At 41.7% G+C, this 23,183-nt stretch overlaps 6 protein-coding genes across 8 annotated transcripts; 3 read left to right on the forward strand and 3 right to left on the reverse strand.

The window, feature by feature from the left end:
* Positions 1–814: 814 nt before the first annotated feature.
* LOC135937587 (SID1 transmembrane family member 1-like) lies at positions 815–8,605 on the reverse strand. Its single transcript, XM_065480745.1, has 12 exons — positions 8,495–8,605; positions 6,570–6,636; positions 4,842–4,915; positions 4,158–4,216; positions 3,604–3,707; positions 3,427–3,550; positions 3,220–3,364; positions 2,681–2,942; positions 1,727–2,029; positions 1,504–1,654; positions 1,044–1,290; positions 815–956 (listed from the first exon to the last, which is right to left on the reverse strand). The coding sequence occupies exons 1-12, from the start codon at positions 8,603–8,605 to the stop codon at positions 891–893; spliced, it is 1,713 nt and encodes a 570-aa protein (XP_065336817.1). The 3' UTR covers positions 815–890.
* A 14-nt stretch (positions 8,606–8,619) lies between these two features.
* On the forward strand, positions 8,620–10,180 carry LOC135936318 (zinc finger protein 555-like). The gene is made up of 4 exons (XM_065479080.1): positions 8,620–8,827; positions 8,891–8,994; positions 9,054–9,177; positions 9,605–10,180. Exons 1-4 carry the CDS (start codon positions 8,655–8,657, stop codon positions 9,966–9,968), a joined length of 765 nt encoding a protein of 254 aa, XP_065335152.1. The 5' UTR covers positions 8,620–8,654; the 3' UTR covers positions 9,969–10,180.
* A 729-nt stretch (positions 10,181–10,909) lies between these two features.
* On the forward strand, positions 10,910–12,028 carry LOC135936437 (protein mono-ADP-ribosyltransferase PARP12-like). Its single transcript, XM_065479246.1, has 2 exons — positions 10,910–11,582; positions 11,636–12,028. Exons 1-2 carry the CDS (start codon positions 10,929–10,931, stop codon positions 12,020–12,022), a joined length of 1,041 nt encoding a protein of 346 aa, XP_065335318.1. The 5' UTR covers positions 10,910–10,928; the 3' UTR covers positions 12,023–12,028.
* Positions 12,029–12,361: 333 nt separating this feature from the next.
* LOC135936436 (uncharacterized) lies at positions 12,362–13,828 on the forward strand. Its single transcript, XM_065479245.1, has 2 exons — positions 12,362–13,156; positions 13,361–13,828. The coding sequence occupies exons 1-2, from the start codon at positions 12,362–12,364 to the stop codon at positions 13,751–13,753; spliced, it is 1,188 nt and encodes a 395-aa protein (XP_065335317.1). The 3' UTR covers positions 13,754–13,828.
* On the reverse strand, positions 13,780–19,352 carry LOC135936434 (SID1 transmembrane family member 1-like). Of its 2 annotated transcripts, none has more exons than XM_065479243.1 (16): positions 19,229–19,352; positions 18,269–18,417; positions 18,094–18,218; positions 17,753–18,035; positions 17,554–17,640; positions 17,413–17,496; positions 17,188–17,357; positions 17,049–17,126; positions 16,934–16,996; positions 16,808–16,875; positions 16,671–16,752; positions 16,448–16,619; positions 16,130–16,394; positions 14,482–14,802; positions 14,074–14,426; positions 13,780–14,016 (listed from the first exon to the last, which is right to left on the reverse strand). In XM_065479243.1, the coding sequence occupies exons 2-16, from the start codon at positions 18,413–18,415 to the stop codon at positions 13,951–13,953; spliced, it is 2,364 nt and encodes a 787-aa protein (XP_065335315.1). In that variant the 5' UTR covers positions 18,416–18,417; positions 19,229–19,352; the 3' UTR covers positions 13,780–13,950. The 2 variants fall into 2 exon arrangements, with proteins under 2 accessions (XP_065335315.1, XP_065335314.1); XM_065479242.1 differs by having other exon boundaries at positions 16,671–16,758.
* A 702-nt stretch (positions 19,353–20,054) lies between these two features.
* On the reverse strand, positions 20,055–22,979 carry LOC135935950 (uncharacterized). 2 transcript variants are annotated; one of them, XM_065478586.1, is made up of 9 exons: positions 22,800–22,979; positions 22,566–22,733; positions 22,363–22,503; positions 21,647–22,295; positions 21,330–21,401; positions 21,105–21,261; positions 20,950–21,042; positions 20,721–20,841; positions 20,055–20,568 (listed from the first exon to the last, which is right to left on the reverse strand). In XM_065478586.1, exons 1-9 carry the CDS (start codon positions 22,883–22,885, stop codon positions 20,265–20,267), a joined length of 1,791 nt encoding a protein of 596 aa, XP_065334658.1. In that variant the 5' UTR covers positions 22,886–22,979; the 3' UTR covers positions 20,055–20,264. The 2 variants fall into 2 exon arrangements, with proteins under 2 accessions (XP_065334658.1, XP_065334657.1); XM_065478585.1 differs by having other exon boundaries at positions 21,312–21,401.
* Positions 22,980–23,183: the final 204 nt, after the last annotated feature.

The raw sequence follows: 23,183 nt of genomic DNA on the forward strand, positions 1-23,183 counted from the left end.
AATCGAAGGCCCGCAGAATTGTGTGTGTTTATCTGTGGTGCTCGACACTCTTCCGTCCTCCAACTAACCGAGCGAGTTGATTTAATTTGCGATGACCTCATAAGACACGGAAAGGTCAAAGTTAAATTTTAATTTGTTTACTCAGAGCCTGCAAAATGCCATTATGACCTTGCGCTTATCATCCAAAAGGTCAAAGAGTGCGCGTCCTAAATATATTTGTAAGCTTTTTGGATGGGTTCATTTTAACTGATTTATATGGCAATCTTTTTATATCCATTTATTTCCTAGACACTAACGATAATGTGCATCATATGAAATATCTAATATCATTGTACAAAATTGATGGGAAACACTTTTTAATACTTAGGAATAAAATGAGAGTATATGTACTATTTTTACAATGTATCAAACGATACATATATCTATCCTATCTATATATAATTACAAAATCGTAAATTGTACTATTAACAAAAAAGATGGAAACGTTTGTCTTTTTACATATGGAAATGACGACCATGCAAGATTAGTTTTCAAGAAAAGTTTCGCATTGAAATTGTGATAAAGAAAATGAAATTGCGCGAACTTTAAAGAGGATTGAAACTACCGGAAAACCCCTCTTGCTTAAGATTAGAAGTTTGCAATGAGTATTAATAGCAAAACGTAATATTTATTATAAATTTAAAAGTTAAGTTAGATATAAGATGGTGGGCCGAACTAAATGCCGAAACAATTGAAATCTATGTGATTTATAATATATTAAATAAATTATATGCGGTGTGGCGTTAATTTTGCAGTTACCGCAAACTGCATTTGTGTTCAGGACGGCTCCGGTTGTCACTTTTATTAAAAAATCAAAAAGGTGATAAAAGATGATTCCGCACAGTGCTCTATTAGAAGAGAGCTGAAATCTGGTCACTCGGTACGTCATCAAGGTGTCTGTCGATGATGAACAAGAACTGCAAGCATAAATTAAATTATTAAACGTTTTATTTACATTTTTTAGCCTTTTATGTTCAGTTTTAAAGGGACACAAGTAAACTTACGAGAAAGTAAAAGAAGAGGCCGGGAGCAGACAAGAAGTGCCAGATGTCATGGTTGTCAAAGAAACCAAAGAGGACGCACTGTTTGTTTAAAGTCCTCGAGATAGCTGGCGGACTTTCCCAGTTGTTGCTGGTTTGCAGATAATAGGAGATTCCGAGAGCAAAAAAACCGGTGCTGAGAGCAAGGCAAACGCACGTTGCCACGATGAACCAGAAGCACTTCGATTTCCAAGGGGAGCGCTTCATGGTACTATTGTAGAACATATATTTTAGTTGAGACAAAATTCAGCAGCTGTTTTTTTCCATAGAAGTATATAGAAAAATAATCAGCTTGCTTTTCACCGAGGGAGCTGCATAAAATTAAATCCTTTAAAATTAAAAGATCTGCATGTCACTCTTTTGGCCTTAAATGTTTTTTTTAATTCATTGTGAAAATAGCGTGTATGAAGAATTATTTTCTTACCAAATTTCCGTGTCTTTCACGATCTTCAATGTAATGTAGACTCCAGATCCATAGGCCAAGTTTAAAATCAGCAAATACAATAGTACTGAGGTGCAGACTTGTGGACGTAATATATTAACAACGATGTCAAATGTAAGGTTGAACAGGAAAACTGAAACGTTTTTAAATTAAAAAGATTCAGAGCTTGGAAAATGTTAAAAAAAGATGTGAATTTTCTACTTACAAAACAATATTGTGCCTCTTCTATACCAGGAACTTGACTCTTTCTTATATCGTTTGCAGTTCAAGTTTGACGAGTTTATCTTACAATTAAATGCTAAAAAGATAGTGCATGAAAAATGCATGACGCTGAACACTGGCCAAAACCAGATTTTGGTGTCGAGTAGAACACCAAGCCAGCTAGAGACGCAGATGAATGACAGGAAAGAGTAGATCCATTTGCGCTCCTGTCGCGTGATGTCTGCGCGACGCTTTTGATATATCGCCAACATGCACAGCACTGCCATCACGTACATATAGATCGTATCTATAACACAAAGGGGTATATCTTAAAATGCGTGTTGAGGGCGTTGAGGCTGCGAAATTTTTTATCTATGGTACTGAACATTTTTTGGTAGTTCAAGGTCTATAAAAGAAAAACACGCGAAGTACCATGCAGTGAAGATGACTCAATCCCATTGATTAAGATAAGGCTCGCATACTCTCTGCTCTATGAGTCGTACATTCTTGCTTCTCCCTCCCCTTAAAACCATCTTTGGTGAAGTTTCTGAGCACACCAATCGATTGTTGAGAGTCAAATTAGGTAAAATGGCGATGTTTTCCGACCAAAAAGTGCAGCGTGACGTGCGAACTTTTTTTTCCCGCAAAAACAATATATTAACGTATTTGCGTGAAGTGCGCATGCGTCAGAGCTTGCTGGATCTGACAAAAAAGTCATTCCTACAGGCGGTCTCTGCAAGTGCTCAAACCAGCTCTGACGCATGCGCAGTTCTCGCATTCACGTTCATATTGTTTTGGCGGGAAAAAAGTTCGCACGTCGCGCTGCACATTTTGGTCGGAAAATATCTCCATTCTACCTAATTTGACCCTCAGGAATCGATTGGTGTGCTCAGAAACTTCGTCAAAGACGGTCTTGATTAAGAACTTTACTAAAAGAAATAGGCAAAAACAAATTTACCTATTTGGAAGCTATAGCGGTTTGGGCACGTGTGGTAACAGGCGCTAAAGAAACCCTCAGCAAACAGAGACATGCCCATGGCGTAGTAGAGGCTGGACTGCAGTTGAACGCCATTTACATTACTTTCCCGGTGCAACAGCTTTACTATCAGAACGAAAATAACGCCCAAAATGCAATATCCGGCATTCGACACGACGTGGTTAAAGTCGATGATGCGCAACTTTGGGTGTGCGCAGTGGAAGTTGTAGTAGCATCTGGTGTCCTGTTTTCATTAAAGATGTTAGAAATTTGATATATGACGTTGTGACCTGTCAACAGGAACGATGACGTCACCGCGCTTTGGCACTATAATATGAGCTTATTGCCACGAAAGAAATCAGAGAATCGCGGTCGCTGGAAAGGAGTCGTTATATATGGCGGCCAATTTTCGAGTCAAGATGGTGTTCATCGGAGCGCCAAGGCGCAGTGTGACGTCATCGTGGTTTAGACAGGGCAAGTCAGGGCAACTAAATGGTTTAATTTGTATAGTTCTTGCTCACCAAATAATCAAAATTGTTGATGTCTAGGTTGTACATCGCTATTGTGAGGGAGAATGGAACGCCATACAGAAACATGAAAACTATGATCCAAATAAATCTGCCCGGTGTGTCTGTACTGCTGTCCTCCGATGGATTGCAATAACCGCTAAGCGAAATAATAATATTAACACAAACAGCTATGATTTTCCTAGCTTTCTAAAGAGTTACCTGCTTGGTTCTTCAGTTGTCAGAAAGCCATCTACACTTTTGCAACTTTCCTGACGCTGTATAGTAATTTTCGTGGTAATTTCATTACTTGTCTTGCTGCCAGTCCATGAACTTAATATTGAATCTGAATTTTTCAAATTTTCAGTTTTTATCTAAGACTTGCATGGATAACATTACATCTTTTGAACCATTTTTCGTCTTCGATATCTCTGTTGATGTTATTTATATTGAGATTTCTGGATCTACTCATCCTCATCCAATCTATGCTCTTCTCTATGGCTCTGCAAAGTGAACATTTAAAATTTGCCCAATGTTTTGGGGTTCTATACGGACTCAATTTTTGTAAAACTTGAAATAATGGCGACAGCAAAGATGCACAAAAATACGATTCCGAGTATCTCAATTATTCCTTCCGTGATCGCGACTCCTGAATTATTGTCATGGATGGTTATCGTTATATTCTTATGGTGAGACGTACTAGGAATCATCAATATCTGCGGAAATAACACATTTAGGGAGTTGATTTTTATAATTTGTACAAATAAATACATTATTGTGCTCCGCTTTCCATTCTAGACCATAACACAAGGCGTCATTTGAGTGGACCACAACTCCAATGTAAAAGTAGCCCTTGGGAAATTTATCTCGCTATGTTGAATTGAATTATTTTTCTATCTTTTAATTCATGAAATGTATATAATACGTGTATCATCATTCCTCCTCGAGTCAACATGTTTTGCTTGAAGTCGCCAATCATATTGAAGCTACGGGTGACGTGACTGATCGGACACTATAAAAAACATAGCAAATGACCATATTTTTATCTTATCGAAATAACTAATGATTATGATGAAAATGAGAATGGTTATTTAATTGTGACTAACTGATTTAGAAATGAAGAGTGTGGCACAGGACTCGGTTGTACTGATGGCTTCAATGAAGACGGTGATGGTGTTTGGTGGAAACTCAAACTTTAAGTATCTAAGCTGAAAAGGTGTGGCGCTGACGATCACTGGTATGCCGGTTGAGAATGCAAATGGGTCTTGCTGTTCAACTTGCAAGCTCACAAGTATTTTTTGTACACTGACTGACGAGATAAACACTAGGAGTGACGATGAGTCACTCGAGTTAGAACAGAGTGGCATATCCAAGGTGCTTTGCTCCATTCCGCTAAAAACAAATTGTTTAATTGTAATCTGTGACGTGTTCGCTAATTATTCTATAGTTACCCGACGTCTTGATAAGGGAGTACCCATGTAAATCGATCGCGTCCTTGATAAGCCGTGACAAACACAGGTTCGCTATCGTTGTTGTCTCTCCTACTCGCGAAAATTTTCATAGGAGCTGTCTTGTTCTGCTGCGTTACATTTAATTTAATGTTTTGCATGAATTCAACAAGGGTTAAATGAACTTGCCTTGGACGTGTTGTAGTTGACGATCATTGTGTGGTTTTGGTCTATCCATTGTTCGTAGTATTGTCCAAGGGTGCCTTTTACAGTTGCACCATTCAGTTGATGCCATGTTGTAAGGCATAGGAAGAAAATCAAAAAAGCAGATGGTTTGAATTGCATCGTCGTCACGCCTGTAAAAAAATCTTTTAAATTCCGTCCTGTGAATTATCTTATCAGTTAGCAAAGACACCATTTTATTGAAGTCCAGTGGCGCCTTCAGTGCTGACGAGCCTTTCAATGACAGATACTTTTGCAAAGACCTCAAACGACCTATTGGAATAAATTCACAGAAAGCAGCACTTCGAAACTTTCTGCAACAAAGCCTTGTGTATGCACTCGTAATGTGAGAATCTGAGCATTTTATTGTTGTATGGAGGTTGAGCACGAGACGATTTGCACCTACTTTTGGCTTTCTTGTCATATAGCAATTACGCCATATGTTAATCTTTCGCGATATTGGTAAGCAGAGTTTTCCCGCTATCAGGTGGTTGCTTGTCTCAAAAGAGATTGCAACCGTCTAGAAGTCTAAATCTGAGAAAAAGTCTATGACTTTCTAGTTTTTAGGGAAAATCTGTAGGGATACCTATACACTTTTCTGTCAAACATTTATCATTTCAACACACAAATCACGCAACAGACGAGCCAATATAAACGGACGCAACACATTTCAAAAGAGAGAATTCCTGCAACCGCCAAGAAGACGACCGGACCAGTCCTGAGGACAGTTATAGTTAGAGTTAACTTATTCTTTTACAACATCTTTTAGAATTATGTTAATCGTTTTGGTTAATTCCTCTTTGGAGTTACAACTTGTCCTCTAGACCCGGTAAAATTGCGCAACTTTTAACAACCAAACGCGAATTTTCTTGTTGCAAGAAAAGGACAACAATCAATTCGACAGTAAAAACTTGGGTGTTTGTTGAACGTTGCGCAATTTTACCGGGACCAGGATGAACTATAATTTCGTGTATTTAAATATGTTATAATTTATTAAGCAAAAATGAACGCACACAACAAGTGACTGCATTAAATCTGGTGGTGTCCCACAGTGATAAACCTCCACACTCTTTCCATGCACACATGCACGAAAAACCTGAGTATATATTTGGGATATGACAGTAAAAGAAGGTGAAATATATGAAATTATATCTACCTGAATAGTGTGGACGTTCTGGACCACAGGATTGCGAGAGTGAATGCGAAATAATCATTAGTGGGCAGCCTTTTATAATACTTAGTTGTTTATTTAATCCTTATCTGTTTACATGAGATTAAAAATTTCGACATATTGCGAACCATAGAGAGACTTTCGATAAAGTCTTAATTTTTCACGAGTGGTCAACCAATGACCATCATCGTGATTTTTAGCTATGCTGCTGATAACAAAGCTGCAAATTTCTTTTACAATTAATTTTCACGTTATATGAATTTGAACATTTCATCAAAGTCTGATTGTGAAACCCATGACGCTTAAAAGTTTTGTCAAAGATTTATTATAGCTGCTAAATCAGAAATAAATCATTTTCAAATAGACTGCACTCCCAAATTTGCCACAGGGGAAAAACAAAGGTTGGCCTATCTATTTGAAAATAACTAAATCACACTATTTGGTTTTCTTTTCCTTATTTTTTCATTTAAAAAAATTATAACTCGCGTCAGGCAAGTCATTGGCTTGTTCTCTGCAGCGCTTACCTGGCACCACCTTCAACGGCGGTGGTGCACTGTGGTCATTGCTGCCGATTGTGAACTGTGGCTCAATCTTTATAGGTAAAATGGTTTCTGCGTCACACCAATGATAGGTATATCGGCAATAAGATTGAGATTTTTCTCGGAACAATAGAAATTAACATCAAGTATATCTAATCAGCTATTGCATGTAGACTATTATAATAACTTCGAGCTCTCAGATTCGATCATTCTGGCGATCCTCTGCTTCGACCAAAGTCGAAAGTTAACATAACGTCATTAACGTGTTGAAATTAATGAAAAAGATAATGTCTATTAGTCATTCATGTGCTACAAAGCTTTTGCATAATACTTTAATACAATCAGAGCGATGTTTCGGGTCGATTACGGGCTGATTAGCACCTTCATTTGAGTCTCTTGCATTGCAAAGACGAGTCTATTCGGATTTCAGAAGATTGCGAAAGCTTACCGACTCGCTACTTTTGCATGCGCAAAAGAATTTCACACGGGACAAAATACAAAATGTCTAGCGTTTCTATAAAAGACCAAGCAAGACCTATGGTCCTTTCCTTGACTTTGACTATTCCTCTAATAAGGCTAATTAATGCTGATCGTTCGCAAATGTTTTTTTGGGCGTAAGTTTCCAATCCCTAATTATTTTTTAGCTCTTTATTTACTGCGCAAATATGAAATCATGGCGATTGCACAAGAAAATGTAACTTAGTGAGTCATCAGTCAACGTCAACACCGTCGGCTTGTTGCATGGTTAAATTAATCTCTATATATGGACATGCGGTGTGTATATAAGCGACGAAATTGCAAGATCAAATGAAAAGCACTCTATTATAGTATTTGCCGGTGTCGAAATTTTTGCTGATTAACAAATCAAACTTTCTATTATTAGTAGATTAGAATTATATATTCTTATCTTAGGCTTGAGATGATTCGTTCCGGAATTGATAATTTAGCATAATTTACTTCTGGCGGTGTAGGAATTAGCCAAACACAGACGACAGACGCGACTGAAAAATGGTGGGCAGGCAGCCTGTGACACACCGGCGTCCAGCAGGCTGCGAATTAATTGTAAGAACGATAAGCGCTCTGGAAGATAAATAAATGATAACGTTCTTTGCAGCATTTTCTCGCGATAAATATGTCTAGTTCAGGGTACAATAGACAGGCTATTTTTTGCTAGAAAATCAAATCCAGCTCTATGATTAAATTAAAAAACCACAAGCAGAAAATTATAAAATAATCATCATTTGAATAGTTGTGATATGCTGCCACTGACTGAGTTTATTTAGATCAATTTGATTTTTCTCGGCCTGCTGATCGTGATATTCACGAGCATGCGCTTTCGAAATTTGCCCTGTCAACGTCATCTCACGGGGGTTGCATGAAGAACAATGATAATATTTAATGCTTTATATAAAAAAACTTAAGCGTCTTAAGACGCGATGATACATTTATTTTGTATTCATAGTGCGAAGCGCAGCATGCAAATATTTGTAATGTGTTGACCCAGACGCATATATAGAGCGAATTCCATTGCTTGAGGAGTGAAGGCGTGGAGGGATGCATTGTTTTTCCTTTTTATTTGAGCATATAATATGCATCGCTGCCGGCCGCTCTAGAACATGCATAAAATTCTTCAGAATCGAGCGAGGTTAAATTCCAAGCGCGCCAAAACCAAGAATGCATTGAACGAGTCTACCACTCACGTGTGAAGAGTACACTAAGGAGGTAAGCTTTATGTCTCTTAAAAAAGGCCAAAAATCAACTTCTCACCGCAAAAGTTGCGCAGAAAATTTAGCAAACATTTTTTATATAGTCAAACGCCAAGGCATTCAAATCCTTTTGAAAGTTAGAGAGTTCTTTTACTCAGCCTTTTTAACTCCGATTCTCACACTCCAACAAAAGACCAGACTCACGGTTGTGCGTCTGCGCGGTGTGTCATCGCTCTGCTCCACTAGTCCACTGTCTTCGTGTCTTCCGCGCATCGCTGCATGCTGCATTTTCTGTTCTTTGAGAATTTTCTCCATTCTCCAGAATCATCGATATAGACAGTCTATTGAAAAGATTTGGTAGAAAATGAAAGTGCCGGCGTGCCTTCTTTGCCGGCGCTTGACCACGGACGGTTCTGTGTCCGCCTCGCAGGTGGACAAACAGAAACTGAAATTCTTTTTCGCTCATTTGTACGAGGAGAAATTACAGGAGGTCGACGACACTGATCGCATTTGTTATTTCTGCATCTGGAGAGCACAGTGAGCATCGCAGTAAAATGTTAGTCTTATTAATTTAATCTCTTTATGTTTTGAAATTTTCAGGAGAGATTCTTATATACGCCAGGACATATTTTTTACGATGGCCTGGTGGCCAACAAGACTGGAAATGGACGCGTCCGCTAAGGTTTTGAGGAAGTACTTCATGGGTGTGTATATAGTGATTTCCTTTGAATTTTCTTACATGACAAATTGTACAAATTTCCAGAGGAGAAAATTGAGCAGAGCTGGGTAAAACTAAAATTGGAGTATATTGATGTGCCGAAATGCGAACTGAACGACAGCGTAGATGATGAAATGAAAGAGAAAGATGTTCCTGAACACAGCAGCAGGTAATTTATTTCAAAATTTGAAAAATAAGACATAACTGACCATTTTTTTCACAAACCTCTGGTTTTAAGTGCACTAAAATCAGGTTTTTTTAACTTTACCGGTTACGCCCCCTTTTTTGAGCAAATAAAATTAGTTGTTACTTCCGGGGTGAGAACAATTATGAAAATTTATAGTAAGAAGATAAAAATAGTCCTTCTGAGCTCGAAAGTCGTTTCTTTTTTTCAAAAATTTCAGATTTTCGAAAGGGGTGTACGCCTGGCCAGATTAAAATTCACCAGTTGATAGTATACAGCGTCATTAAATTACATTTCCTAATTTTTTCCTTTCTCAAATTAACAATTTCCGCACAAAATTCGTCTGGCTGTTAGATGACCTTTAAAATATTTTGGGAGAATCGAAATACCCAAAAATCAAAATCATTTTTAGGAAGAACGTTCCGATGATTCATCCCAGGTTCAACCTTGAGGCAAAGCTGCAGCCGCGTCAGAGAAGGGCGAAAGGGCAGTGCCTGGAGTGCCCGTACTCGACGAAGTATGCGTCGCACCTGCGAATGCACGTGGCTCGCATTCACATGCCGCTCACGCTGCGCTGCGACTTGTGCACCAGCATGTTCGCCATTCCGCAGACCCTGAATCAACACATGAGAAACGTTCACACGTTCAGGAAGTGCTCTTTGTGCAAGCAAGACGTCACCAACGGAGGCTTCGGGGAGCACAAGAAGCGGCGAAAGTGCCGCAAATGCAATGCCGAGTTCGCGTGCGCTGGTCTGAACCGAAATCATCTACACTAATATTTCCCTGTGCTTTATATTATTTGTTGATTTAGATTTGCTTTCCTAAAAATTGAGGAAATTTTACTCGTGAACTATTTTAATTTCCGAAAAATCGGGTGAAGGACCTTCTCTCTGTGCAAAAAGTAGGAATATATATTTAAACTTGTCGCAATTAAACCGTTTGACGAGCTGCAATATTTTTAGGAATAAAAGAGTCGAACGAATAAACAGGAACAAGCATGCCGTTTAATTTTTAGGTAAATATCCTAAATCTTTTTGGTCACATCTGCTGTTGAAAATCCATAATATGAAAATTATACCAAGCTTAGGGAGTCTGAAAAATCACATTTTAGTGCTTTTGCTGTTAAAGACAATCTTTGACGAAGTTTTCGAGCACACCAATCGATTCCTGAGGGTCAAATTAGGTAAAAATAATGTTTTTCCCAACCGAAAAGTCCAGCGCGACGTGCGAACTTTTTCCCGCCAAAAAAGTAAATGAGAGAGCTGCGCATGCGTGAGAGCTGGTTTGAGCACTTGCAGAGAGACCGCTTGTGCGAATGACTTCTTTGTCAGATCCAGCCAGCTCTGACGCACGCGCACCTCTCGCAAATAGGTTCATATTGTTTTGGCGGGAAAAAAGTTCGCACGTCGCGTTGGACTTAAAGGGCGGGAAAAATGTCCATTATTTTACCTATTTCGACCCTCAGGAATCGATTGGTGTGCTCAGAAACGTTGTCAAAGACGGTCTTTAATTATTGTGCCGAAAATATTTATAATCCTACTATAAAGATAATATTAATGCAGAGCTATAATAATAATATTCGTGGTTTTATATGGCAGTCCATTTAGCCGCAAATTAAGAGATAAAAAATCGATAAGATACCGAGAGATTGCCACAAACAACGCATTAATATATGCTCTCTCCACATTTATCTGCGTGCAGTCGGTATTATTGGCGGATGTTTTCACCTTTTCCCCATGCAGCAGCGCCAGGGGCAGAGTGGTGGCCAGCTTCCACAGCCACTCCACCCCAAAAACCCCTTCGGACCGTCGCCACCTAAAACAGCATCTTATTCGGCTCACAAACCCCTGCTGTCGTCAGCTGCACGCCCTCCACCTTTATTGTCCTTATTAGGAAGCCACCCCTCTTCTTCGCCAAATCAGTACTTTTTCAACCACCCTTCCCTGTTATTACTTCCTTCTTATCCCTTATTCCAAAACGGGCCCCTTTTATCCTGGGTGGAAATCCGCATCCCCTTAAAACCCAGCCCTCCTCAGAACACCCTCCGCCCTGCTCCCTCTATCTCCTTACAATTAGGAAAAGCTCTAGACCTTCCTCTCCCTTCCCCTCCTTCGTGCCGGCACCCTGACTGCATCGCCAACTGGCGAGGAAAAATTAACGGCAGGGCAGTAGTTAAATCGCCAACTAAAACCTTCCTGCAGGCCTACCCTACCGGCAGGTTGTGCGACGAGGAGCTGCAGAGTCTGCTTCCGCTCGACTGGTCTCCCACGTGCGTCCACGACTTCCGACGCTTCGGCCTCGTCAGGGTGCCCCTGCCGCCAGGTTACGAGTGCGTCGTCCACAGCCTCAACATGCAGCTGGGCGGAGAAAGGGTCAGGGCCGTCGAAAAGGTGACAAAAATTTATTTCAGACGGCGCGGTTTGTTTGGTATTTTATTCTTCAGGTGGAGAACCCGTACCAGTTCCTGCTGTACCAATTGAAGATGATGGAGGGTGATGGGGGCCTGGAAAGGGTGTTGTTCCACGGGACAAGCTACGCCAACATCCTGTCCATCACCAGGGACAACCTGAATTGGCGCCTGGCGGGAAGCAGGGTGGGCCACCGCCACGGCCTCGGCGTCTACTTCTCCACGAGCGCCTCATTCTGCCTCAGGTTCGGCAGGCAAAGTCGGTGCTTCCTGGTGGCCAGGGTGCCGGTCGGCGCCATCTCCAGGGGCTCTTCCACAACACGCCTGCCTGGCCCGAGTGCAGACGCCACCGGAGATGGAAGACACACCGTCGTCAAGTACCACGACCACGAGTTTTATCCGCAATACGTCGTCCACTTTTGACTTTTAGAGATAACAAAATTCTCTTTATCTATTTTCCCTTTCTCCTAGAACATATATAAATTAAACATAGAAGAGAATCCTGTGTAGTGTGTTTTGTATTGATAAGAAATAATAATTTTAACTTCGTCGCAAAAGTAAAGTGATAAGATTACAACAAGATAAAACCAATTCGGAGAAATTAAAAGCTAAAGTACGCGATTTTTACCAGATTAAAACCAGCCTTTTGATAACGAACACGAGATAAAATAAAAACAATTTACGTCACGATTATCATTTTCATTGTTCCCCGAGTGCAAGCGACTATTTTGGTGCTTTTACGAAGGAACTCTGGGCACGGAGATGGCGTTCCAGCAGCGGCAAGGAGGGATCCGCCCCCGCCCTGCAGCGCCAACCCCCCAAAACAACCCACCCTTCAGGCCGAGGACTTTTTATTCGCCTTTTTCCAACACTAATACGGAAACTAGCTCATCAGTCAAGAAGAAGACGAGAGGACCGCCTGCTACACCGTCAACCCCCTCGCGGGAAACACACCCCCAACCCCTATCAAAATTAAGTAAACGTCTATCAAAATCGACATCCTGCTTATCTGAGATTGAAACGCCTCAACTCTCGAATTCCCACTCGAAATCAATGAACACCCTAATTTTCACAAATTCGACTAAACCGCCCCTACGGAAAAAATCCCACCCCTCCAGATATTCATCCCACCCCTCCCTCGCTCCACCCCCTCTGCAGAAAACCCTCTCCAAATCGACATCCTCATTGGCCGGAGGTCCACCCCCTCCCCTCATGCGATCAGTCTCCTCCCTCCAATTTGAAGCCGCGACATCATCCCCCTCAAAAGTTCCACCCTGTGTTCGTCGCCAAAGGGCGAAAAAGCAGAGGCAGTACAACACCCAGGTCATCCCTGTCGTGCTGAAAAAGGTTACCACCACCTTCCTGCAGGCCTACCCCACCCGCACCCTTACTGACCTCGAGCTGCAAGGGCTGCTGCCGCCTGACTGGTCTCCAACCTGTGTCCACGACTACCGACACTTTGGCCTCGTCAGGGTCCCGCCCTCTCCTGGCGACCTGTATATGATCCACAACCTGAATTTACAAATTGGCGGAATTGTTGTCAAAGGGATGGAAAAGGTGAGACAAAGGGCGATTAAAGTGGAATGATTTTTTTTAAATTATAAAACTTGGAAATTGTTTCTAAATTTTACCATTTTTGCACAAATTCGGCTGAAATTTTCAACTGGCCTTTAAATTTTCTTTGGGAAAAATCGAAATACCGAAAATTAAGTTATTTATTGGAGAACCGTCTCAGAAAAATTATTATTTTATTTTCCTCAGGTGGAGAATCCTTACCTGTACCTGCAGTACCAGCTGAAACTGATAGAAAGCGAGGGGAGCAAGGAGTTTTTGCTCTTCCACGCCACCAGCTACGAAAAAGTACTGGCCATCGTGAAGGAAAACTTCAACTGGCGGCTGGCGGGAAGCCGCGTTGGCCACCGCCACGGCCTCGGCGTCTACTTCTCGAGGAGTCCAACCTTCTGCTTCAACTTCGCCAAGCAGGGCCGCTGTCAGTGCTTCCTGGTGGCCAGGGTACCGGTCGGCGCCGTCGCGACTGGCTTCTCTGACACCCGCCTGCCAGGCCCCTGCGCCGACGCCACCGGAGACGGAAAAAACACCATTGTCAAGTACCACGACCATGAGTTCTATCCTCAATATGTCATCCATATCTGATAAATTATTTAAAAAAAATTATAGAGTAAAAATAATTGATTTATTTATTGGAAATGCAGAAAAACTGATGGCACTTAAAAAATAAATTATATTTAAAAGCAATAAAGCTAAAGCGTGTATTATTTCCATTTAATGGATTTGCTTTTTGATGAATACAAAAACTAATAAAAATAACATTATTTTCAGTTATATCTTGTTTAAAACAATACTCGGACGCTCGATCGAGGAACTTTTTCCAGATTTTTGTCCATGGTGAACAAGCACTGCAGAAAACAATAATTAAAATTCAACAACAATTAATAATTTTGAAATCAACTCACGCAGAAGAAGGAGAAAAGGCCGAGCGAGGAGCAGACGTGCCAGATGTCGTGGTAGTCGAAAAAGCCGAGCAGGACGCACTGCTTGTTGAGGGTGCGCGACAGGGCCGGCGAGCTCTCCCAGGAGGTGCTGAACTGCTTGAAGTAGTGAATGCCGACCCACCAGAAGCCGATGCTGACGAATAAACACGCCAGGGGCAGCACGGACAGGCCCTCGCGGTTCACCGCTTTCATTATCACGTAGAGCAGCGTGCCGAGGCCCAGGTTTGCGATCAGAATGTAGAGCAAAAATGAGGCGAAGTTCTCAGGCATTGCCACCAGGCCGTAAATGTCAAAGCCAAAATTCAAGAACAAAACTGAAAATAAAAATAATTAATTTTATTATAATTCATATTAAATAAAAAACCTTACACAAAGCCATGAAGGTGAATCTGACGGGGTGAGCCAGTCTGATCCATTCAAAACTTCTACAGCTCATTTCGGGCCGCAGTTTGGAGCCCTGGCCAAAGTAGTACATGTGGAAGGCGCAGTAGCAGGCGACTAATGCGTGCAGGAAGGCGAACACGAACCACCACCAGAGGTGGTCGTCGAGCAGCTCGCCGAGCCAGCTTACGATGCAGAGGACGGCCAGCAAGGCGAACGCGTTTTTCGGGTGCATTGTGATGCTCGGATGGCGCTTGTGGTACAGCTGCAGCATGCACACCACGCTGATCACGAACATGAAACACGTGTCTGAAATTAAAATATATGAATTTTAGATTTTTAAATATTTTTCGTAAGTTTTGGCGCTATAAAAACAGCAATAAATCCTCAGGTCACGTGACCTGAGGAAGGTCGGTGAAAGTCAAGGGAATAAAACCGTCGCCGAGTATCGCCAAAGGCAAATTACTGAAAATAAAGCATTAAAATCCGGCCTCGGAGCGGATCACAGGTCGGGGAACCCTGAAAAAGGTCGTTTGAATACCTCAGGTCAAAGCCCTTCCCAAGACCTGTCCGATGAGGGGTCGTAGTCAACGATTGGACGAACGGCCGAATTTTAACAAAAATATAATCATTTACGCACAAGAACATTAAATAAATACGCGACGTGTGCCGAGAAAAAAATGAGAAAATTAGTTAAAATTTTTCAATGGGCGCGAAAAATCTGAAAATCGGTTTCCAGACCGGTGGTGATTCTGTGCGTGCGATGGAGTTGGTAAGGCCCTTCAAGTGTCCTCCATTTGAAAAAAAATCACGAATTTTGGATTTCCCCATGACGTATCCTTATAGGGAGAGTTCGAAAATCATGTTTTCAAACTTCAAAATTTCTCTAGTCCAAACATTTAGATCGGATTTGCTTGTAATTAGTCTCAAAGTATTCCCAAACTAATTATGAGTTGATTTACTGTTGGGGTTGTCAAATTTTTTCCGCAAGAGATTAGATACAGTAACCGAAAGCCGGAAGTTGTCAAAAAACGCAAATTTCCACTTCTGCAAAAAATTAACTGAGATTTTAAGTTAGATAACACATTCACTTAAGACTTAAGTAATGCTTAACTCAGACAGCTAGACGGGAAAAGTCAGGCTCAAAGTGCAATTATTTTATATTGTGACTTTTTCGAAAATTCGGCAGAAATTTGTAGTAATTCAAAAAATGGTTAGATTTAAAAAAAACCAAACACGAACAGACGCGCCTAATTGAGGGGCGTCGATTGGTACTAAATTCGACGCCGTCCGGCCCATAGGGCCCCGCCTGGGCCCCAAAAACCACAGTTGGCAAATGTCACAAATCGCGTTTTTCAGACTTTAAAAATTAATAACTCAGCTTCCATGGGTCGTGCAATGAACAACCAAAGTTCATTAGATTCGCCGTGAAATTCTGCGTCTTTTAGGCCTGATTGCCGCCACCGCTAGGCTTCGCCAAAATCTGTGCTATTTTTAAGTGTTTAGTTTGATTTTTTTTTAATTTTTCATGTGCCAGATTCGATTCCCGACTTTCAGATTTGTTAACTATTCCGCTCAGAGGACAATTATTTGGTACCTAGCACCGCATTGTAAATAAGTGGAAGAATTAAATAACCTATTTGAAAGTTGAATCTGTTGGGGCAGATGTGGTAGCAGGTGCTGCAAACGCATTCGGCAAACAGCGACCAGCCCATGGCGTAGTAGAGGCCAAACTGCCGCGGGATCCCGCACTCAGGGTCCTTCACCTTCCAGCTTTCTACCTTGATGATCACGAGGAAGAAGAGGCCCAGCAGGCCGTAGCCCACGTTCGACACGATGTGGTTGAAGTCCGAGAAGAACATCAGAGGGTGCGCGCAGTAGAAGTTGTAGTAGCACCAGTCCTGTTCAATTAAAATAACAGTTGGAAATAAATTAATTGATAAGGATTTCTGACCATGTCTCCCGTTTTATGGATGTTCAACTGGTAGACTAGCATCATGTAAATGACGGGCAGGCCGTTGTAAATCATAACAACACCAAGGATCCAGGAAAAAAGGTGCGTGACGACCGTTAGAGCCTCCTCGTTGTGCCAGCACAAGTCAGAAACCATCATTTCTTGATTATTTCTATAAATTAACGTCTGTAATAATGGTTTTAAATTCAATTCTCTGGCTTACGTGAACTTTGAAAGGATCTCCTCGATCTTTTCCATTTTAATTCGAGCCATGTCCTTCATCTCCACCTCGTGGAACTCCTCGTCTGAATCTTTTTAATTATTTTAAATTAAATACTCATTTGAAATTAATACAGGTACCTGTTTGCACTGGATTCTCTTGGTTTGTATCGCGAGTGGGCGGGTCAAGAGCCTGGCCGTGTTCTTGGCTAAGCCAGAAAAGTTGAAATTAAAGCTCAACCCTTTCGCCTAAAGTCAAAATTATACTTTATAGAGGTGTCACCATCCGCTCCCGACTGTCTACTTCCGTCAGAACTTCCCACTAATGGACTAGAAGGTGAAATATTAATTAAATTTTTAAAAAATGTTGATTTTACGGCACCTGTTTGGAACAGATCTGCTGGCGCCTCGTCTCCGCCTCAGCCACCTCGTCCAAAAGCTAACGCAGCAGTCTTTTCCTCTTCAATAAAATACATTTTTTATTATACATTTTAAAACAGTTTCCAGAAATTTTTATATACCCTAGCGTGTAGGCCAGCCAGCAGAGAGTGATGACAGCGATGAGAACCGCGAAAAAGCCGATCAAGCTGAACAAACTCTCAATGCTCTCGACGTGCGTGATGTCGTGGATGGTGAGCGTGATGTTTTTAATCCTGATTGGGCTTGAAATCGGCGTTACGTCGATTGGGGTCTGTCAATTATCATTACGTATTTATTTTTGGTTAATTTGGAAGGATTGTACTAACCAGTGTGTCGTTATCCGAGCAAATGTCGTCATTTGAGTGGACCACAAATCCGACGTAGAAGTAGCCCTTGGGATAAATGTGGCGCTGAAATATATTTTATTAATTTTTTTCGAGTAATTTAGGTTTAATTAAAAAACCTACATGGACCATTAATCCTCCATTCGTGGTCATAGTTTGCCTATAACTCTCTTTGATGTTGGAGTGCTCAATCAGCTGGTGCACCGAACACTTGAAATGAAAAACGCATAACGTAAATCAACAATTAACGCATGCGCAGTAGGTTATATGATAATCAAAGCATGCGCAAAGAGCTTAAAATTGATAACATTCGAATTATTACCGATTTGAACATGAAAAGCGTGGCGCAGGACGTGTTGGGGCTGACAGCCTCTACGAAAACCACCTCCGTCTCGGGCGGAAACTCGAACCTGAAGTACCTGGGCTGGGTGGGCGTGGCGCTGGTCTCGGCCGGCCTGTCCTTAGTGAGCAAGTACGTGCCCTGCACGTTGACGTGCATTTCCACGTTGATTCCGTGGACGCTGGCCGAAGAAATGGTCACCGAGAGCGCCGAGTCCGTCATGTAGGGACACACGGTGCGGGCCACGAAGTTGTATTGCTGCCCACTGAGGATTTAAAAAAGGGAATTAATAAAAGGGAGGAATTTGTTAAGAGGACGCGCACCTCATGCTCCAGTAGGGCAGGTCCCAAGACACCACGTCGCGGCCCTGCCGCACCACCACGAACACCGGATCGCTCTCATTTCCGCTCTTGGTCACGTGGATCCGAGCTGGGTTCGTCACGTTTAACTATTTTATTAAAATTATAGAAAATGAAATACATTTTAATTTCTGCTGACCTTTTTGATGTCATAGTTGACGACTACATTATCACTCTGACTGATAAGATAGGTATATTTGTGTCCGATGGTGCCGTTTATGACGACGCCGCTCGTCTCGAGCCAAGAAATTGTCCAGCACAGGAAAATCACCAGTTTCCATTCCATTCCTGTGAGAAATATCTGTGAAAAATAATATGCGGTGTTTTTAATTTAATTTAAATTAGTAACTATTTTTATTAGCTAAATTTTAGAACATGAATGAGCTCTATCCTTGATTTTAATTTAGATGCCAAACAATTTCTGCCAAAAATATTATTTGAAATAAATTTTTAGAGAGTTTCCACCAGTAAATTTTTTGTTTAAACAAAGAATTCCTGTTTTAACAAAGAAACAATCTAATTTTTTCATGGCGACTTAATATCTCAATGAAAACCACAATTTAACGCTGAATGCGCGTCAAGAATCAACCGCAGAATAACAGGAATAATGACGCAAATTCCCCTTATCAAGTGAAATGAGAAATAACGATTAATAAAATTGGCCGGCCAAACGACGAAATGACCCAAATTGACTGCGGCGTGTGAGTCGCGCCTGTGTTTTGATTCCAACACGAGAGTTCATTCACGTGTGGGTTCAACGCAACAGAGACGAGTGTGTTTCGATTTCGAGGTGGGAGAAGGAAAAAGCTGCTTTTAATTTCGTTAGCAGTCGACGCGGCTGCCTGCCGCCTGTTAACTCGCGACCTTGGCAGCGGCATCAGCCGTTGCCCGCACCATTCATCCACATTCTGGGCCAAATGCTAATTTAAATGATTGTCCTGTTAAGAGATTCAACTAGAAAATAGAAATTTGAATTGGTTACTAAATTAAAAAACCTCAAATTTTTATTTGACCGCAAAATAAAAATTTTAATACGAATTTAGATACATCTGCTCGTCACAATCCTATTTTGAACAGAATTAAAAATTAATTTCAGTACCTTAAGCTCGTTGTTGTGTCTGCCGGTCGGCGCACGAACGGGCCAGCATAAGGAAAAGTTGCGGACTCGCCGCACCTCGTTTGCAGCCAGACTGGCTGCGAGAGAGCGATAGCGAGCCGACAAGCCGGCCGCGACTCCTATTATTAATTTTTTTCCTCTCTCCCTCTCTCTGTCTTCATCCGGCCCCTCCGCTCAAACCTCCTCCTTTTCTTACGACGCACGCGAGTTAATCGGCAAAAAAAATAATATCAAAGCACATTTTTATATGGGAGTTTTCCTCAAAAGATAGTAATTAATTAAATTATAAAAGTAAATTACTTACCTGTAGTTGTTTTGTCAATCTAACAATTTAAAGGATTAAATTAGAATTTGTTAGTATTTTTTCCCTGAATTATTAATGAAATAAAACCTTATTCTTCTGGTCCAGGTACATTAACATCTAACTAAATTTAAATTATTAATATTTATACTCGCGACCCACTAAATGAAAATTCGGAAAATTCAAATACATCAATGTCCTTAGAGATTTTAGTATTGGCTAGGAGCAGATTTGCGGCTGAATTTCCTATTGAGATCGATCCTCCCTCGAAAAAGACGGCAGAGCCAATGCGGCGGCCGATTCTCATTTCCAGCGGGAAAGCGACGAAGCAGGTCGTGAAGGGCGGCGTTAAAAGCAGCCACTCGCATCACCGCTTGAACGCTTAACGTCTTTTTTCATCACCTGTTCCCGCCCATTTTATAATTTTAAACTGAACACCACTAGATTATTTCCGTTAATTTTGTTTATTAATTAATTTAAAAAAAACTGAAGCTTATTAATGGTTAGAGAAATGTCGCTAATTTATTTCCGTTTTACATTTTATTATCAAATTAAATAAAATAATTCGAATGACACGAAAGCGAGATGTTTAGTTCATAATTCTTCCCTAAAATTAGCACAGCAATCACTAGAATTGTTTCAAAGCACATTGAGTTTACGGTCAAAATAAAAGAAAAATTCGAAGAAAATCACAAAGTGTGTGTCAACACATCACCTTCAAGGCGAAACATCATTCTGAAGTGGCTTCAGACCAAGTTCCTGGACCAGAACTGGGGCCAGAGGAATGCTTGACTGCATGAGGGCAGTCAGAAGGGCCGGTCGCTCGCTGCAGAACCGGCCGACCACCCTGGCCAGGGCCTCGACCCTGAGAACCTGCACAGGCGGGCAGCTGAGAGCAGAAGCCGCCTCCAGCACGAAACGCTTGAGCAGTGGTGCTCTGTCGTTGCAACTCGTGAACTGCACCACGCCCAACAGGCTCCACTCGCAGAAGTCGTGCTCCAGGGAGAACCGAACCAGACACCTGCAACAAGCAGAAAATTCGTGAATTAAAAATAGGGGGTTTGCTTGAATTCAACGAAACTGGTCAGTTTTAGTTGCTGTAAAAAATAAATAATCCCGTAAGAGACAACAATTTAATTATTTCGCATCCTGGAAGAATAAAAATTCACAAACTTTGCCAGAGCGCGGTCGTCAGGGATGCTACCCAGCATGTGGGCGGCCTCGTGGGCATCACCATGCGTCGGATTGGAGAGTTTCTTCAAAATGACGGTCACAAACTCGTACTGCTTCACATCTGCGTGGAAAAAACAATTAATTCTGTCTAAAAAATAGGCTTGATTCAAGAAAAATTAAAGAAATCTAATTTTAAAATAATGTTTTGTGTTTAAATAATTTCAATCACCTTCGGATTGAGGCAAAACCTCTGTGGGGCTCTTTCTAGTGACACTCTCAGACTCAGATGGAACCACTGTGATCAGGACTGCATGATTCACTGCTTTAAAACAACGAGATAAAATAATTATAGACTCAAAGAGAACCAAAAATATAATATTCTACCACTTATTCCTTGTGTGGAAGGCAGAGGAATCTTCTTCTCCTCTTGAGCCATTTTCGCTCCAATCACGGGCGGCCAGCTGCTCGTTGGCTGATTGAGAGATGTTTGAGTGCTGCAGCTTGGGCTGCCTCCTATCGACATCACGGATGAAAAGGTTTTCTGCAACACACGTTGCATTAAAAATAATAGTTCCTTAAGATAAAACGCACCGTCATTTCATTGTTCACCTTCTGATCGAGCATAATGGATTCAAAATCTCTGGCGAAAGTGGCAGGCAAGGACAGAGGAGGATAGCAATGCTGCAAGTAAAAATAATGTATGTCAGAATTCGGTTAAAGATATTAAATAAAATAAAATTATTTTTTTCTGAGACGATTCTCGAATAATTTAATTTAATTTTGAGTATTTTGATTTTACCAAAATGTTCTCTAAATGCCAGTTGGAATTTTCAGACCAATTTTGTGCGATTTAGTTTATTTGAGAAAATTTTCCTCAATAGGAAAAAATCTGGAAATTTAATCAGCTGTTTTTGAAAATTAATTACCGAGAGAGGAACAGCGGTATCACTCGAACTTGGGGTAACTTTGAACACAAATCCAGGCCCACCAATGGTGATGACTTGCTTCGCTCCCCTTTCCATGTGAACCTTGAAGGTTCTCTTCGGCAGCAGCTGCTTGGCAAGTCGGATGGCCAGCTTTTCAAGAGGCCAGTTGTTCAAGCCCAACACCTGGCTAAGAAGTTTGCGAAAGAACACCACCTTCGCATCGGGCCCTCCATTTTGGAAAAAGGTCGTGGCCCTGAACAGCAGGGCCACAGCGATGGCGTGCATGGCCATGGCGGAGTGCGGGCCGCGCAGGGCAGGCAGCAGGGTCTGCATGAAATGCGTCTCGAGCCACTCGTCGCTCGTCATGGTGGAAACCAGGTACGATCCGATCACACTAGGCAGAGCCAGGGACTTCAGCAGGTCTTTGTTGCTCAGAAAAGGGTCGACTGCGGACGCCAGTGGGCGTGGCAGCTGCTGCATTCCCTCTGGCCAGGTGCTCACGGCCGTCATGGACACGAAAGAGGCCTTCTTCAGCAGTAGCAGCAGCAGAAGCCAAGCGAACGACTTCAGGTCGTTATTTTTCTTGTTCAGGGCGGTGCTCAGGTAGACTAACTTGGCGCTATTCACCTGCCTCGAGCTGAAAATCTTGCTGTGTGGAATTTAAATTTTTAGTTGTCCTAAATCCTGATTTGAATTATTAAAAAAAATATTAATACCTGGAAATTTTCTCAACGACAAAGTTGGACAGTCTGGAGAAGTTGATGGAACGCATCTGTTCCAATTTGCAGACCAAAGCCACGTATTTTTCGCTCGTGTGCTTAGCATCCGCCCTGTGTTTGTCCAGTTCGTTTACTAATCTGAAAAGTGGTCATGAAATTCAAGCCCGAAACCCGAAATAAATCAAAGGTATGATACATACAAGGCAGCCAGAGCGAAAGACCCAATCTCGTCGTACTGTTTCTCGTTGCACTTGTTCTGCTGGATAATTTGCACGGAGACGTCCATCAACATCTGCTCGACGATGAACCGCCAGTTGTTGCAGCCCAATCCACAGAGAAAAGCCGTAAATTCGGCTTCCAACTCGGGTCTGCCGAAAAAGCGGGCAAATTTCGTCACGAACCCGGCCGGATTTTCCAGTCATTGCAAAACTTACCGCAGTGATTTCAGCATCCTAGACATTCTTGAGCCGGGTATCATCCCATCTAATCCGGGAATTGCGGGTTCTCGGAGATTTTCCATGAAGTAAAAAGGAAGTAAGAAATAATAGAGGCTAAAATGATTGGAGCAAGATGGCGGACCGGCAGAGCGGAACTAAAACAATCACAATCACCTGTGGGGATTAATGAGGGGAACGGTGATAGTGGCGCCAAAGTGGGCGGAGCCAAAGATTCTTCTCATTGTCGGATTCAGAGCGCCAAAAGTTCTTAAGAATTGCATTGAATTTAGCTGTTTAATTACGAATTAGATTTGGATCATGCGAAATTATTATATAATTTTTTTCTTTCTCTCTCTGCCTATCGGCTAAATGAGAGCGGTG

This window comes from Cloeon dipterum, chromosome 2 (genome assembly GCF_949628265.1).
Source record: "Cloeon dipterum chromosome 2, ieCloDipt1.1, whole genome shotgun sequence".
Classification (NCBI taxonomy): domain Eukaryota; kingdom Metazoa; phylum Arthropoda; class Insecta; order Ephemeroptera; family Baetidae; genus Cloeon; species Cloeon dipterum.

Coding starts and splice junctions, on each gene's coding strand:
- LOC135937587 (XM_065480745.1), bottom strand. CDS start 8,605: ATGGAGAAAATTCTCAAAGAACAGAAAATGCAGCATGCAGCGATGCGC. Junction 4,217..4,841: donor TCAACTACAACACGTCCAAG/GCAAGTTCATTT, acceptor TGTTTTTTATAG/TGTCCGATCAGTCACGTCAC. Junction 2,030..2,680: donor CCGCTATAGCTTCCAAATAG/GTAAATTTGTTT, acceptor TTTGTGTTATAG/ATACGATCTATATGTACGTG.
- LOC135936318 (XM_065479080.1), top strand. CDS start 8,655: ATGAAAGTGCCGGCGTGCCTTCTTTGCCGGCGCTTGACCACGGACGGT. Junction 8,828..8,890: donor TTCTGCATCTGGAGAGCACA/GTGAGCATCGCA, acceptor TGAAATTTTCAG/GAGAGATTCTTATATACGCC. Junction 9,178..9,604: donor GTTCCTGAACACAGCAGCAG/GTAATTTATTTC, acceptor AATCATTTTTAG/GAAGAACGTTCCGATGATTC.
- LOC135936437 (XM_065479246.1), top strand. CDS start 10,929: ATGCAGCAGCGCCAGGGGCAGAGTGGTGGCCAGCTTCCACAGCCACTC. Junction 11,583..11,635: donor GGGTCAGGGCCGTCGAAAAG/GTGACAAAAATT, acceptor TTTATTCTTCAG/GTGGAGAACCCGTACCAGTT.
- LOC135936436 (XM_065479245.1), top strand. CDS start 12,362: ATGGCGTTCCAGCAGCGGCAAGGAGGGATCCGCCCCCGCCCTGCAGCG. Junction 13,157..13,360: donor TTGTCAAAGGGATGGAAAAG/GTGAGACAAAGG, acceptor TATTTTCCTCAG/GTGGAGAATCCTTACCTGTA.
- LOC135936434 (XM_065479242.1), bottom strand. CDS start 18,415: ATGGAATGGAAACTGGTGATTTTCCTGTGCTGGACAATTTCTTGGCTC. Junction 16,620..16,670: donor GAGATCCTTTCAAAGTTCAC/GTAAGCCAGAGA, acceptor GTTAATTTATAG/AAATAATCAAGAAATGATGG. Junction 16,395..16,447: donor TCCATAAAACGGGAGACATG/GTCAGAAATCCT, acceptor TTAATTGAACAG/GACTGGTGCTACTACAACTT.
- LOC135935950 (XM_065478585.1), bottom strand. CDS start 22,885: ATGGAAAATCTCCGAGAACCCGCAATTCCCGGATTAGATGGGATGATA. Junction 21,402..21,646: donor ATACCGCTGTTCCTCTCTCG/GTAATTAATTTT, acceptor TTTTACTTGCAG/CATTGCTATCCTCCTCTGTC. Junction 21,262..21,311: donor AGGTGAACAATGAAATGACG/GTGCGTTTTATC, acceptor CGTGTGTTGCAG/AAAACCTTTTCATCCGTGAT.